Here is a 16608-nt window from a genome sequence, read left to right as displayed (position 1 = left end):
AGAGCAAGCTGTGACTTGTCTTTCTTTTCTTAGATACACCCTAGAGCACAACCCAAGCAAGAAAGAGCAGTTTGTTGCTTTAATGCAGTATTTGACAACCATGCAGAGCTTCACCTCCACAGAGTGCTGGCATTTACCAACACGTGGTCTATGAACCGAGAAAGCCAGACCAGATCAGAGTAGTTTTTGGCTACGTTCACTCTGCAGGTCTTGATGCTCAATTCAGATTTTTTGATCAAATCCGATTTTTTTGTCTGCTCGTTCACACTACAAATAAAATGTGACAGCAAATGCGCTCTAGTGTGAACGCTCAAAGCGGCCGCATGCACAAAAGAAGACGTCACACACAACGCGCTCTGTTTAGACCCAGAGCAACAGTATTGTTTGACTGATGACCTTAATATAAAGACTTCGGACTTCACGTTTCCCAATTTTTGCTTTAAGTTATAAAGTTATTTACATAATAATGTAAATAACCTAATAATGATCCTTATTGCTGTTTTAGAGGAGCGCTGCTTCAAAGGATAGTTGCAGATTTCTGTCAGAATCTGCAGATTATACAGTACAAATAAAATGTTCACGTTTCTCCAACGTTGTCTTCCCAACAGTTTCACTGGATGGACAGGAAGCGTTCACGATGTCTTCTCCGGCGCTGATAGTTGGCGTCTGTCTTGTGTCAGTGACGGATTTAATGCGACATGACCGTCAAACAGCAGCTTTCTAAAACATCAGATATGTATCGGATTCAGGACCACATACGAAAGTGACCCAGATCAGATTTGAAAATATCGGATTTGTGCCGTTCACACTGTCACACCATGATCGGATATGGGTCGCAGAGGGTCAAAAAAATCGGATTAGATGCGCTTTCGCCTGCAGTGTGAACGTAGCCTTTGACTCGCACAAAACAGCGGCATCTCTCTGAACAATGTTCTACTCACTGGACCAGAGTTGTACCTTCTCAGATGCTTCAACCAAGGCCATCGGTGCTGCAGCATACCTCAAAACAACCAAGACCACCATACCCAGATTAGACCTCAGCAATTTCCACAGCCAGCACTGCCGGGAAGAGCTTATTGTCGAGGAGACAGCCTTGGAGTTATGGATGGAAATTCGATTCCATTGCCGATATAACTCTTCGAGTTCTCACTGGCTTTGAGCTGGATGCAGTCTATATATACACTGGACCAGCATTCATGCATAAATCACACAAAAGCTCTGCTGAGCAGCAAGATACCTTCAGTCTTGTTGACCCAGACTTTAGCCATTACTAAAAGGTTTTCCTCTTTATTAGTGACACATCACGTCAAATGTGTATATGATCCAACTTAAGCTTTATCAGATATACATGCAGTTGTACTAAATCCTTGTATTAATCACCTTGCTATTGTATTTTTTTTTTTGCTTGATCATTGGCTAGTAGCAGATTCCCTTGACTCCAAAGTCTACAAGAAAATTTGCTTTCTCCACCGCTTGTTTTTACCAGTTCTGTCTAGTGTCTGATGGAGAGCTGCATCAACATGCTGCTGTGTACCTGGATGATGTCATGATCTGCAGTGACACCTGGGCGAAGCATATGCAGCGAGATGCCGCAGTGCTGCAGGGGTTCACCACCAACCCACAGAAGTGTGCAGATGCAGATGGAGAAGACTCCAGCTGTTGCATCCTGTTCTCATCCCAAGACCAAAAAGAAAATGAGATGCAGCGGTTCTTGGCTGATTACTTCTGTAGGTTCATCCCAAATTTCGTGGAGCTGACCAGCCCTCTGACCAACCTCACCCAAAGGAGTGCCTCTGAAAGCTATCGGAGCATGATTAACTAGATTTACCCTCTGGGATCAACGGACACACCCAAATCATATGACCCATTCAAGATGACATAGCAACAAGATGCACCCACACTGAGTTTCCATTTCAACTTGTGCTGAAAGTGCAGAGTTGAAACTATGTACACAACAGTTTTTAAATTGTGTTGATAGCTCATGTAAAACAAGACAAATAAATATCAGGTTTAGTGTGGCAAGATACAGTAGAAATTGCATTTTCTAAGAAAAGAAAAAAAATCCATGACATTTCTTTCCTATTGGTGTAAAACAAAATTACAAATTTCAACCAATCAAAAATATTACATGCCAACATGTGGCGTTTAGTTGTTTAGGAAGAGAGAAAAGTTTTGGAGTGACGGCAGCGAGAGAGTTTTGAGATGTGAGAGATTTGTGACATTTAGCGTGTTTGGAGTATATAGTGTCGCATTTATGTTAATTAGTGTGAAGTCAGAACAAAAAGGGCACTAGTGAATGTCACAGCTGCTAGCCAAAAAGTGACCAATGGCAGATTGCAATGCAAACCCTGTTTTGTGATGCAGAGAAACTATTTTTTGGATCTTATTGTGACGCCTAATTGTTTATATTTGCATTTCAAGTTGTGAAAATGTAAACAGAAACATGTTTGTGGTTTTCACAGTAAAAAAAACTTCATAAGTAATTTAAATTTGATATTTTTCGTGTACTTTTAGATCGATTGTGTTAACACAGAATGTCAAAATGAAAATGTAACTGTAATTTCAGACAAAGGTAAAATCAAAAGAGGTCACAAATGGGCAATTATACACTAGACCCCAGGGGATTAAGAAATTCAAGCAAAAAGCGACTGAAGGTGCACCTCCCCAAACCCATCCTTATCCTTAACACCTTCTACAAAGGCGCCATAGAGAGCGTCTTAACCAGCGTTATCACAGTCTGGTATGGAAACTGAAACGCGTCCAACCACAGAGCCCCAGAGGACTGTGCGGCCTGCTGAGCGCATTATTGGCAGCTCTCTACCCAGTCTACAGGGAATTTACACCTCACACTGAATTTGTAAAGCCATTAGCATCATGGCTGACCCGCATCACCTCTCCCACCAACTGTTTACTCCTCTTCCATCCGGAAGATGACTCTGCAGCATCAGGAGCAGGTCAGCCAGATTGGCCAATACCAACACCATGCTGCCCTCCATCACACATAAAACACTCTCCTGTCACTTCCAATACTTGCACTATTCCATATTACACTGTTCCACTCTTGTGTTTATTTATTCTCATTTTTCTATTTTTTATTCTATTTCTATTCAATTACAATACTGCTGTACTTATTCTTAGTTTATCTTAGTTCTGTATTGTTGTATTTGAAATTTTTAGTGCTGTCAAAATTAATGCGTTAACACAAATTAATCCACTACATTTTTTAAACGCAATTAACGCATCTGGAGTGCAGAATGACTCAAAATTAGAGATGGCACGATACCACTTCTTTATGTCCGATACCGATATCAGAAATTTGGATAAATTGGAGAAATCTGGATTCCGATATGAATCCAATATAGTGTGTTTTTAAATCAATAAAACTGTTTTTTAATATATTGCTGCAGAATGACTCAAAATCCCTGAAATGTTTCTGTTAACGCATTTCGAGCAGTTTGTCCAAGTAGAGTTACCCTCGCACATGTGCAAATGGGCTGTTGATCTGGAAGTGTCGGGCAGCTGAACCAATCAACTCAATATGGAGGATGATAAACACACATTGGCGCTCTCGATGGGAAATTTCAGTATTAATAAATAACAAGATGGAACAGTCGACCGACATAAAGTATTTTGCACATTGTGCAAGAAGGAATTTTCTTTTCACCGAAGCACTTCCAGCTTAAAATATCACATTGAAGCGAAGCCTACGTTAGTCAGGATGCTGCTAGCACTTTGGCTAACGTGTCACCCAGCTTGCAACAAACCACTGACGGAGCATCGAGGCCTCAGTAAGTCGACCTCGGACATATTGATTGATGCCAAGTGGATTGCAACAAACTGCAGACCTGTTAATGTCGTTGAGAACAGGCGCTTTACATCGCTTTGGTTCCTCGTTTCAAGGACTTGAAGCCTCTCCAAGAGTGACAGAGAGAGAGGATAAATGTTTACAGAGTTTTTTGTTTACATGAAGGTTTAAGATGTTCAATAAACATGTTAAGTTCGTATATTTTCCTTTTTTCTGTTTGCTCACGCAAAATGAAATGCGATTAATATAGAATAAAAATAAATGATATTTAATTGTGATTAATCAAAATGAATCCACAGTAACCCTGTGATGAATCTGATTAAATATTTTAACTGTTTGACAGCACTAATATATATTATATATGAGTGTATACTTACCTATTAGTATATAGGGTTTTTTAAAAAGTTGTATTTCACAGGAGAGAAGCTGTGTTAAAAGACTGAAACTATTCAAATTCTCTTTGAATTTAAGCATTTAACATTCTTTGTGTTTATTCTGCTTCATTATTAGGGGTGGGGGAAAATGGATACTGTGTAGCATGGTGATATTTTGTTTGCTAATAATGTATGGATACAGGGACAGCAGAAATTGATATTTTGTTACAAAAAGGTTTTTGTGCTCTGACTTCAGAGCATGTTGATCCTTTTTCTGAGCAAGAATCCTGACATTCCTTCACTGTCCAAATGTGTTTAACTTGTTTTTGGCAGCAATAAACATGACAGTTTACTTATTTTAATTTAAGACATGTTTTATTTTAATTAAGTTTAAAACTTTTTTATTTAATGTAAAATTATATTTTGTTTTAATTTACTTTCAAATTCTTCAGTTGCTGAAGGGGCTGCATAGTTTTCATAAACTGCATAGTTCAGAATAGCTATAATTGTACCAGATGGTTGATTCAGTTAAGTTGGACTAGACTGTAATACAAACCGTTCAGTTTGTCAACAATCAAACTGAAATGAGAGAAAGACTGAGTGTGAGACTTTGATATTAGAGAAAATGAATATTGATAAAGTTTACCTTTATGTACAGAATCTGAATATCGCAAAATATTTTTAAAAATTGCAATAATATCGTATCGTGGGATGTATGGTGATTCCCACCTCTATTCATTATGTTGCATAAATGTCTGTTACAAGCTTAAATATAAAGTTGAAAAAATGTAATTGCAAGCAGGCTATTGGTCAAGTAATTGCGATTAATTACAGAAAAATTGTGAGATTAATTAGTTTTGTTTTTTGTTCTTTTAAATCGGCACTAAGAAATTTTATTTTTATTTCTACACTTTGTAACTTCGACCCAGGAGGATGACATTTTATCCAACTGTACACTTTGAGTCTGCTTGACTTGAAATTCTTTGGCCAAGGGTCTGGATTCACAACAGTTACGAATCACCAACAACCAGGAACTGTTTTGTAATTCAATGTCTAGGGAGAGGAGTCTTCATCAGCCAGTGAGGAAGGTCTGGATGAACAAGAAGGACTGGACAGGTCCACAAAAGCCCCAGTAGTCAGTGAGTCAGAAAAAAATCCAACTGAAAGCAGGCAGGGACCTGCAGCCAAACTTCAAGTAAACCTTAATTCTCATCAAAACACCTTCCCACTTCTTCCTTGTCCTGGAATATTTGAAGGAGATTTGATCACCCAAGTAATGCTTTATCCAAGTTATGTGGGATGATCTGATTTCAACAAGTGTCACACACCAAAGGAACAAACTCATCTTTACTGCAAATACAGAACAAACATACTGCAAACAGGGAACCAGTTTAGGTCACTGGTCAAACGTGTGCCCATATGCCTTATTGCTAGAAAGCAGCAGCCGGGGTTTGAGTGCGATCTGTGGCCTTTTGCTCGGTCTTCCCTTGCCCTCCATCCTGTCTACTCTGCACTGATGAATTTTGAATACATGTTTAAAAAAATAGAAGAAAGAAACGCAGCAAACAATAATCCAAGCAGACCTAACAGACGGCTGCAGATATCAGTCTCATTTATGCTTCTTGGTCGCACAGGGCAAAGTGGGCTCGCACTCTTATGGAATGTATCCAACCACAAACAGTTGAACTACCAGATCAACTGAGCAACATGGTTAAATCAACTGTGCACGTGTGTGTAGGCCAGGCCATCTCACATACACATATACACAGTAAAGTGGAACTGACACGTGTCCCAGAGCTTGACATGGTTAACATCCACTGCCATGGGTCCCAATTTAGAAATAAATACATTTTTGTTTCTCTTTCTCTCAGCACAGTGGGCAGTGGTTAGCACTCTCACCTAACAGCACAAAAGGGTCGTTGGTTGTAATTTACCAGCTCACTTCTTCTATTTGTTAGCCACACCATAAACTGGGAACCTGGCAGGGGTGTATTACAAGATACTAACCCCATGTTTGCCTACTGGTGGCGCCAGTGTCCGGCAGCCTCTGTCAGTGCGCCCCAGGGCAGCTGTGGCTACAATGTAGCTGCCATCACCAGTGTGTGAATGTGTAAAGCGCTGTACAAATGCAAACCATTCACAGTCCCCCTGTGGAGTCAGCCGGTAGTTTTTATCCAATTTCCACAAAACACTAATCATGGATGAAGTTTGCAATACATTTATAAACACTGGACAAGCAACTGAAACATTTTCATGCAGATTGCATTTCTGCTTTGTTGCTTACAACTTTTGTGTTATTACTTTGGAACATAATTTCTTCCAGTAGTAAAAGCAGTGCTAACTGAACTGTGGCGTCTTTAATGGGAATTTTAACCTGTTCTCCAACCTTCGTCCAGCTGCTTGTCCTGGAAAAATTTAACTTTGAAGTGATATTGTGTCATCATCCCCTCAGGTAACCCATTTAGGGTTGGTTTGCTTGTAAGTCAGATGTAATGTAATGTGAATGTGAGCACACATTTACAGTGAGTAACGTGTTTCTGGTCTTACTGACCGATTTAGAATCACACAATAAGCTAACACAGGAGGATGTGAGGCTGGAAGTTCATGTATTGCAGCTGCCAAAGTCTCTGTTTTTCCATATGAACACACTACGTGTCTGTTCACTGCTGGACAAAGATCTTCTCATTCGGTGTAGGTGGGTTTAATGTGGCTACTAAGGCTATACAGAGAAAATAAAGAACTGACCTCAGGCTGTTGAATCCAGGAGTCCAGGGCTGAACCCGGACCCCTACCTGCACAGTCCCATTACATAAGAGTATTATCAAAATACCAAACACTAACCCCACCCCATTCCTCCACGAGTGCCTCAGAGATCAGACTGCTATAGCTAGTAAAAGTAAGTGACTCAAAACATTTTAAAGTGAACGTTTCCGATGGATGTTGGCAAACGACTGATCTCAATTAACAGATTTGACTATTTAAAATCCAGTATTTTGTAGTTCGGCAGGATTTTCCTTGCAATACTTTAAGACTGAAGCAATCGCCTCATTCCTCTGTCACTAATCAACATGTGGACAAAGTGATTACGTAGCACCACTCAACACACACAGAGCATGAAAGAAACACAAAGTCTTAACTCCCGGCCTGCTCGCTCAGCTTACAGATATGTTTCACAGTGGAAGTTGCTAATCTTTGACTCACTGAGGAGATGCAGCTGAGACCTGCTGAGTGGAACTTGAATTACAGTGTTTAGCCAAGCCCTTAATATGCAGTTAGCATCAAGCTGCAGTGTGCGACTTTGAACTGACTGATCCAGCATCAGGTCAGTGGGGTTTAAGAGATTAGCAGTTGTTACAAAATCATGCTTCAGAGGTGCTTCACTAGTCGACTGAAGTCCCACAGTTTGCTGTAACGTAGTCTTCAGTTTTATGAAAATGAATAATATGACCCCAACTGCTTGAACTGAATCATAGGACACCTATTAACAAGTCCACACACACACACACACACACACACACAAAGAGAAACTGCACACATTTACCAGACCACCGCAGGTGCTAACTGATGCCAGAGAGTCTGTGTGGTTAATGATGGCTCCAGAATAAAAGCATAGCTGCTTCGTGGATAAGCTGTTCACCACAGCGCTTTTCCCCGTGTACCTCTCCTCCACTACAAAGTCCTTGGACAGAAACGTGCTGTCCCGCGTTAGATTTAAATGCAGGTTGCTTCCGAAAGCGGGCAGTAAGACGATGATGTTTTCTGCTTCCGAGCGTCCTTCCAGGGAGCGCTGACCGCGGCGCTGCAGGGTGCGGGCAGTGTGGTCGGATAGGTGCGCCTCCTGGCCATGCAGCAGCCTGGGAATTACTTCATCTGTCTCCAGCTCAGACTGGGCTGTGGATAGAGACAGCCTCCATCAAACAGCGACCACATTGGACAAAAATAGTCTGAGTGAGGAAACAGTCTGCTCCGGTGCTCCCTGACTCTTAGCACACATGTTCAACACCCGAGCTCAGTTTGTGGAGCTCAAGAATCTAAAGCCTTCGACTATTCGTAACAGAATGCGAGTAACAGGTGAGAAACATTTGGATGTTTAACTGCAGAAAGACATTTCTTCAGCTGCCCTGTGTCAGCCGTCGTACAAGGCAATGAGTTCATGCGTAAGAGCTGTTGTACTTACCAGTAAATCCGATGCAGAGCAGAAAGAGCAGATGGACAACATGGCTGTTAACCATGATAAAAACAAAGCAGCGCAGAAGGAAAAACTAAAAGTGCTTTATTTTGAGGAAACTGAAGCGCTTAGCGAGGCATAGGTCGGAAACTCTACTTTTCCAAAGTAGGAGAAGCTTCAGTAACTCAGGCTGGAATTACTTTGCAGCGCAGGACACGCCCACACAGCTGGAGTCCGCCTCCACTCGCGTGAGATTGGGTCCGTTAAAGCTTAAGGCGACCGAGGCCGAGAAATCTCTCTATTCTCATTGGCCGGCAAAGCTGTTGGAAAGTGTCGTGGGTTGAAACCCTACACGTGGTTTCAAGTGGGGAGAATTGCTGATAATTGTCAAAGGTTTTTGTATTCTGCTTTTCATTTTTAGGAGAAAACTTTGCATAGACGGGATGAACAAACGAAAGAGTAGCAACTTAGGAAAAATGTGATTGTTGAACAGTAAAAATACAAATAAAAAGGAGATCATTTTTAAAACTACATAAACCAGAGTTTTTAGGAGTAACTGCATAAATTATACTTAAATAGTTTTTTATATTCTAATTGTGCTCTCAAAAAACGTTTTATTTCGAGCCTCATCTGACAGTCACACATGCACAAAAGATACTTTGAATTGCAGTCTGGAGGAGCCAAGGATTGAAGCACCACTCTCTGGATTAGATGACCTACTCTATCTCCTAAGTCACAGCTGCCCCATGAGGAGGCAACCTATATAATCAACACACAAAATTAAATGATTCAACAGATGCACTCCAGCTCTAAAGTTTTGTAGAAGTTACCCATCAAGAATTGAACACTAAACAGTCTTTAGCCTGCTGGCCTCCTAACACAGCATCTGTATGATGTCCTATATGTGTGAGAACAGTGCAGGTAGTTGCTTCATTTGTTGCATTTGCTGTATATAAAATATGCCCTTGAGTCTGTTCATATGGAAATCCCTTTAACCTGCATTCTTTTGAATGATTAGTTGTTACTAATTATCAGTGTTGGGGAGTAACGGAATACATGTACCGCCGTTACGTATTTAAAATACAAAATATGAGTAACTGTATTCCGTTACAGTTACCGTTTAAAAAGGTGGTATTTAGAATACAGTTACTTTGTTGAAATAAATGGATTACACGGCGGTACTTCCCTGTTTCATATTGTGGCGGGTCAGGACTGTTTGGGTTTTGTTTGACAGCTACGTTCTGTTGTTCCAGGCGGCAGCGTCACGGTTGCCATGGTTACAGGGTGACGCTCTCTCTCTGCGTGTTTCCTGGGTGAGAGAGGCCTTTTTGTTGTTGTTGTGCTAAGCTAATAGGCAGAATGCTACAGGTATAGCTCTAAAGAATGTAGCATCATGGGCAGTGTAGTCCGTGTTGCAGGGAGAATGGACTGCCATACTCGTTATGTGTCCGTGAGCGAGGGAGGGAGAAAAAGGAAAAGTACGAGCTGTCATCGAGCAGAAACGGGAGCTGGAAGCATGTAAATATAATAATAACCACTGCAGCCAAGAAGAGTGCCTGATGAGCCCAGCTGTAAGTAAGCTATTAAGACTCGACTGTACACCGTGTTCGTGTTTTCCTCTGAAACAATAAGTTCTGTTGGAGCAGCCTTTCAACGCCTCTCTCTGTCTCTGCTAGCAAAGTTGACCCAGACAACAAAGTAAAGCTAGTTTTCGGCTACGAGCCGACACAGAACCCACCGTATTAGCCAGAGGTCCCTTTACTACGGTTCGGAGCCGCGGACCTTCAGTAACAGTAATAAATCACAGCAATAGTACATTCATGTAGTTGTAAACAGCATGATAATATATTAAGTAATCCAAAGTATTCAGAATACGTTACTCTCATTGAGTAACGTAACGGAATACGTTACAGAATACATTTTGGGGCATGTAATCTGTAATCTGTAATGGAATACATTTTAAAAGTAACCTTCCCAACACTGCTAATTATGATTACTGAAAGAAGTCCAGCGATATAGAAATCAGTGGTGAAATAGCCCTTAGCTCCCTTGATACATTCCCTTATTAATCAGTGATATAACAGCTCAGTTTTTAGTTTTAAGGCTTTTAAACACAACATGGTATTGATCATGTAAATAATGGTCCAGTCCACATTAGATTCCAGATGCACAATAAGTACTTTAATCACTTAGACCTCTTTTCAAAATACATTAAAACAGAAATGGCTTTACATTAATATTGGTTCTGAAACATTTATTTGATACAAAGTAAATGGATCCCTGACCCTGGATACTGTCATCTATTGCTACACTGTAACTGTGGACCCAAGAGCAGACTCAACGGACAGTTAGGTTGTGATTTAAACGAAGCCTTATTCAAATTAGTGACATGAACTGTAGGTGTGGTGGTGAGAGTCCCCATTGAGGAAGCAACTGGAACAGAGGGAGAGAATAGTTAATTCTGTGAGGATGACTGAAGGCAAGTAAGAGTTGGGATGATGAAGCCTTACTTGTAGGTGGATGAGAGTTTGCTCTAGGCGAGAGTATGACCGAGTGAGCGTCTGGCTGACGACGTAAGTGAGCTTGCAGTTACAACCTTTTGTTTCCAGAGGTCCAGCGATGGTGCAGCAAGCAGGAGTGCAGGCAGGTGGGAGCAGCTGAGTTTCCAAAGAATGATTTTGCAAGCTTACTTGGAAGGTTTAGCATGAGGAATGTGTCTAATCTTTCCAGCCAATTGCTTTGCCAAAAGGCAGATCCCACGAAGCCCTTTTTAACAGCTCATTTGAAAGTACTGACATCTGTTGGTTATTCAATGTACAGCAGCCCTGCTGTGGTGTTACATGTGTGCTACATACCAGATATGTAAATGTATGATGTACGAATTACAGAATACCCACATTAAGCTTTCTATCTATCTATAGATGGACACACACACACACACACACACACATGTCAGACATAACATAACTAGTGACCAGCATCCAGAGGACTGAGTTACAGGTAAGTTGAGAGGCATAAAGACACAGGAGTGGGTACAAGGCAACACTTGTATAACAAGCACCATGTAGTTACAACCGTGCTGACAAACGCTGATTGTTGCTGATGGACGACGGGTAGAGATGCAGGTGTGGAACCAGGGTCTGCTCCAATGGGTGGACACAAGAAAAGCAGAGCCAAACCAGAAAAACGCTGGACACTCGCTCGGGTCAGGACAACTAGCCTGGATAGACAATTGCGATCTCTAGCACCTTGCCACATTCCAGAATACTAATACGGGAAAAATCTTTTTAGCTCAGACTTACAATGCTGCTTTAGATCAAGTTGTTTTGTGGAAGAATATACAAATAAACTTAAAAAAGACTGTTGCAGAAATAGTGTTGGCGGACCTGCAAATAAGCAGACGGAGCAGTTGGATGAGTTGTTGACAGGAATAATGGAGAACCAACAACCTTTGGAGAACATATCAGATCGAGAGTTCAGACGAGGGATCACGCACACCTGAACTGAATATATTAATGCACCGATTTAGCCTTTCTCTCATTGTTGGTCATCAACAACTGTCTCATTTAATTTGTTCATTTGATCATATAAACTGTTCTTGTGTGTAGGTGGAAGCCAAATGGACAGAGTTGCAAGGCAGTTTACCCTCCACATCCTCAGCAGCTATGATGTCTGCAAGCACTGCTCACAGGAACTGAAGACTCACAACCCATGAAAAGCTGGCTAATGAATTTCATGAACACAAGTTGAAGTCTACAGGAGCATGAAATGAAAACACTCCAAGTAGAACTAGAAATGACTATGAAGGACCGCAGTGATACCAGCAGTGAATAAAACATGTTCATTACATCATATTGTTTTCCTGGTTAATATACCAGACAAATACACTTCGACGTGTGAAAACGAGTATTTCAGCATAACAATGAAAAGCTAAATGTCTAACGCTGCTACTTAAAGTGGAACAATGCAAACGCACCTCTATAAGAAACTGTTGTCTGTGGTTTGTTAGAGCTGAAGGTTGATCAGTCCTGCCTGAGCTGTGTTCATTGTTTTTGTTTGTTTTGTTTACCTTGTTTTACATTTTATTCTTTTAATCACTTCTTGTAATGCTGTTAAGTTTTCAGTGCTTATCTTTGCCAATAAAAAGTTAAATTGAACATTTTCAAAACAAGCTTTTGTTTAACATGTCCACCTAATAAATTATATCTATCTAGTTCTCTCATTCATGGACATGTAGTGACTGACAAAATCTCTACATTTTGTTTCACTTTATAATATTTTTAACCAAATTATATTTGACCTTAAAGTATTAAAGTTGCTTTCCAGGGCTTGTATAAAATGATAGTTTTCATCAGTATACATAATTCTGTATCATGTGGTTGCCACAGTAGCTTGAATTATGACTGTTACTACTGTGTGAACAGGATGTCAGTGTATTAATGTATCAAAATAGAATTCCAGTGATGACTGTTAACCCTCTCGAGGCAGGCGTTGCCGATTTGCAACAGTTAAAAACTAACAACCTGATTACCCCACATACATATTTTATGAGTTTTTTTACTCAGAAGTACCACTGCAGGACTTGGTTGTGCATTAGCAACAAAAAATTTAATTTGAGCCTGAGAGGGTTAAACACTTGGTCTCCATGTGTTTTTGTTTCCAGATATATACCATGCACCCAGCACTTCTAATAAGCAAATCTTACACTCTTCATACAACCTGACAGGTCTTATTGGCTTCTGATACAATTTATCATCAGTAGCATACAAGAAAGTTTGAGTGTCTCAATGCAATAACTCAACTAGAAAATGTCTGTATATAATTTATCCAAATTATTATTTTGATAATTGTGTGTGCCAATGTAATACAATTACTAATAATTTTTTTGTTTCATGCCCAAACCTTTTGAGCTCCATGCATAACACACGCATCAAAATGTAACCAGTGTTGTCCTCTTTCAGCCAGTGTCATAGGATTTATGGTTCCCTCATGAATTCCACCAAAACACAGACTCCTGCAATCACCTTGATCATCGAGAATAATTATAAAACAGCTGCCAAATTTTGTAAACTCCACACGTCCATCTAATGCACAAACATGAAAACAGAGAATTTTGTGTTTGGGTAGTTGCTGCCACTTACAGTGGAGTAATCTCTGCAATAACTTAGAGTTTGCTCTAAGTTATTGCAGGGACATCCCTGGCTCGCCCTGATGATGCATATGTAGATGATACCCAGCTTTATCTATCCATGAAGCCAGGAATGGGATGGTAATGTGGCATTTGCCTGGTGGGTCAACGCACTAGTGGGCTAATGGGTCAACAACATTTTTTGTTGTTGTTGTTGTTTTTTCATACACATACATACGTAGAGGACATGCCCCTTAGAGACCTGGCAGCGATGGCGGGGCTATGACAGAAAGAGGAGGGAACCCACAGGGTTAGGTGACACATGCCCTATGGGCTCAGAAGTGGATTAAACAGGCAGGATGAAAAACTCTAGGAACACAGGACAGATACGATTTTCTGGAGACATAAGAGACTGGGGCTGCTTGGTGGGACACCCAGCTGGCGCTTGAGGGTATGGCTGCTCGGTAGGGCAACCAACGTTACAGGTGACAACGACTGTGGCTTTTCTGGCATGGGATCCACCGATGCTCCAGATTTAACTGGGAATCCCAGCTGGGGAATAGACTCTGCACAAGTCCCTGATGGGGTAAGCTCAGAAACAGAATATGCAGTCTTGGGGCAAAGTATCAGAGTGAGCCAGCTGGGGAAGACAAAACACAATTCTTTCCACATTCTTTTTATTACCTGTCGACACAAGAACACCAGGTAGTGTTCTATTTGTGGCAACAGTAGCACAAACATCTGTACCTTTATTATTTGGCCAGCTCAAACACATCTTTCTCAGTTCTCAAGTGAACTGACTCATGAACAGAGAAGACACTGACTAACCCACTGACACTGACTGGCTTGGAAACTAAAAACTCAGAAGCAAGCACAATATTGTTGGTTTCAAAAATAGAAATCATAGTCATTACCTCAGCTGGGATAGCATCACACAGAACAGTTTTTGTTTCTCCAGAACTAGAAATAAAAGCCCATCTTTATCCTGTCAGGCTCAGAGTGACCATGGAGGCACAAGTCTTTTTCATTCACACTTCTATTGGGTCACGGAGACCTGACATTGGCTGATGCAATTGGAGGCAGGCACAGGCTGGAAAGCAGTTGAGAGTGGTAACACCTACTGTCATAATCGGATGTGTTTTGGTTTTCCTGGAGTAGTTTTCCCATTTCTCTCACAAGAGAGAAATTGGCTGTGTCCGAATTCAGGGGAAGGATGCTTAAAATGCCATATTTGGAGGAAATGACGTCACAGCGACGCGGCGAAGGCTGTCCGAATTCAAAGAGTGCTCAAAATGTGGCGACAAATGCGTCCTACCTCTCTGCGAGGGTTAGTCGTGTCCGAATTCAGGGGAAGGATGCGCCAATGCAACATTTGGAGGCAATGTCCGAATTCAAAGAGCGCTCAAAAGGTGGCGACGATAATGTTTTTGTAGCTCCTCGAGAATTAAAATTGTCCAAACAACGGAGCAACATTTCTGGGTCCATTTTAAAGTTTTCGCGCTGTGGCGCTAGCGACGGAAAAACACGCAAGTAAGGGCGGAGTTGAAGGCTAGGAGGCTGTCCACAGCCCGTCTGTTATGTTGGATACTCATTGTTTGTTCAATAAAGTTTCTATGGAGAAAAAAAGGGGGCTGTCCACAGCCGCTCACTTCGTGACTACCCGTCCGTCTAAGGACACTACCTTGTGACGTAGGTAGGTAGTGTCCTTATGAGCATCCTTCCCCTGAATTCGGACACAGCCGCTGACTTCAGCTCCAGCTTCAGACTCCAGGTCCACCTCACCTGCAGTTCATTGACAGAATCAGCACGGCAGTATTTAAAACCAGCTCAGAGCTTCACTCCCTGCCAGATCGTTAGTGTTACATTTACGCTCCAACCAGTCGCTCATCTCAGCCAAGAACCTGATCCCCTCTGATGCTGATCCCCTCACGCTTGCTGCCTGCCTGTAGCACACCTGCTCTTTGCTACTGCACTTCCCTCTGAGCCGCTCAGAAACCTTGCGTACCTGCCTTCCTGCACGCCTTAGTTCACCTCCGCTCTAGAAAGGAAAGATCAGAAATCAGACAAATTGCTTCCCTCATGCACCTCGAGAATCACCCGCCCCATCCTGTCCACGTCGCTCTAACAACAAGTGAGAAAACCTCGCCTTATTTCCTTGAACAATATCACTCCTCACATCAAAAACTCCGTAATGAACTCACCTCTCCCTTGCAGTGCCCCCCCGTCCAGTGAGACTAGCTCTCTACTTTGCTTTAGAAATCCCTGTGTTAAATAAAAGACTAAATTCAAAGTTTACAGTGTTTTAAGTGTGCTTTTGGGTCCAATTTTGTATACCGGGGGCAAGAACATTGCTTCTGTTGGGAAGATGGAGCCAATGAAACTGGGGCAGCAGAAACAGAGGAAGCAGGCTCCTCTTCTTCAACCTATAATTTCGCCAGAAAGGAGGCAGGAGGACACTTGCTGCTGCAGTGAGATAGACTTGTGTCCTCACCTAGTTCCTCACTGTACTCTAGCAAACCTGAGTCTGCTGGGTCCTTTGGGATCCTTCTCTCAGGACTGTGCAGGCAGGAGTTGGACCCAAATGCAGGACTCAAATTAAGGGGGGTATAAACTGAGTAGAAAATAATCAACGCAGGTCAAAACAAAAAAAGAAAAACAAAGAGGAGGACATGAAGAAGAAAAAAACTGAGGATTTAAATACACAACAGAAAATGACTACAAAGTAGAGACACCTGGGGAAACACAATTGAGCTAAATCTATCTAATGCGACAAAGGGAAGAGAAACTGAACGTAATGCACAGGAGACGAGGTCGCTATCGTAGTGATTGTTGAAAAAACATGACGGGGAAACAGGATGCTAGAAATCAGCAGTGGTCAGTATGAATGCAGCAGCTCACTATCAAGTTATTGTTTTGTTTGTATTCCCTTTAATGCAGTAAAGTTATTATTTTTATTGTTATGAGATTCATATGAAATATTATCTTCACATCAGCATCTCTGCAAACAACACATGCTTCTGCACATGTTTGTGTGCAGGGAGCTGCTGTTCTGATCGTTATTTCACAATGAGAGAAATCAGGAAGGTATTTCTGCCTGTTAGACTGAAAGTTAAGACTAATGGAAACATGTGTT

The 16608-nt window shown here is 41.5% G+C and overlaps 1 protein-coding gene across 2 annotated transcripts in view; it reads right to left on the bottom strand.

The window, feature by feature from the left end:
* Nucleotides 1-8520, bottom strand: part of adamts17 (ADAM metallopeptidase with thrombospondin type 1 motif, 17) — a 94888-nt gene extending 86368 nt beyond the window's left edge. For both annotated transcript variants that reach the window (XM_087842988.1, XM_087842993.1), the window contains exons 1-2: nucleotides 8357-8520; nucleotides 7721-8070 (exon numbers count right to left, since the gene is read on the bottom strand). In XM_087842988.1, the coding sequence (XP_087699114.1) occupies nucleotides 7721-8070; nucleotides 8357-8411 (405 nt within the window). In that variant the 5' untranslated portion in view covers nucleotides 8412-8520. The remainder of the gene's footprint in view (nucleotides 1-7720; nucleotides 8071-8356) is intronic.
* Between the last annotated feature and the right edge of the window lie 8088 nt (nucleotides 8521-16608).

This window comes from Neolamprologus brichardi, chromosome 1, assembly GCF_056152115.1.
Source record: "Neolamprologus brichardi isolate AB-2024 chromosome 1, ASM5615211v1, whole genome shotgun sequence".
NCBI classification, from domain to species: domain Eukaryota; kingdom Metazoa; phylum Chordata; class Actinopteri; order Cichliformes; family Cichlidae; genus Neolamprologus; species Neolamprologus brichardi.
Note: the sequence above shows the minus strand (reverse complement) of the source record. Positions and strands in the feature narration are given on the sequence as shown.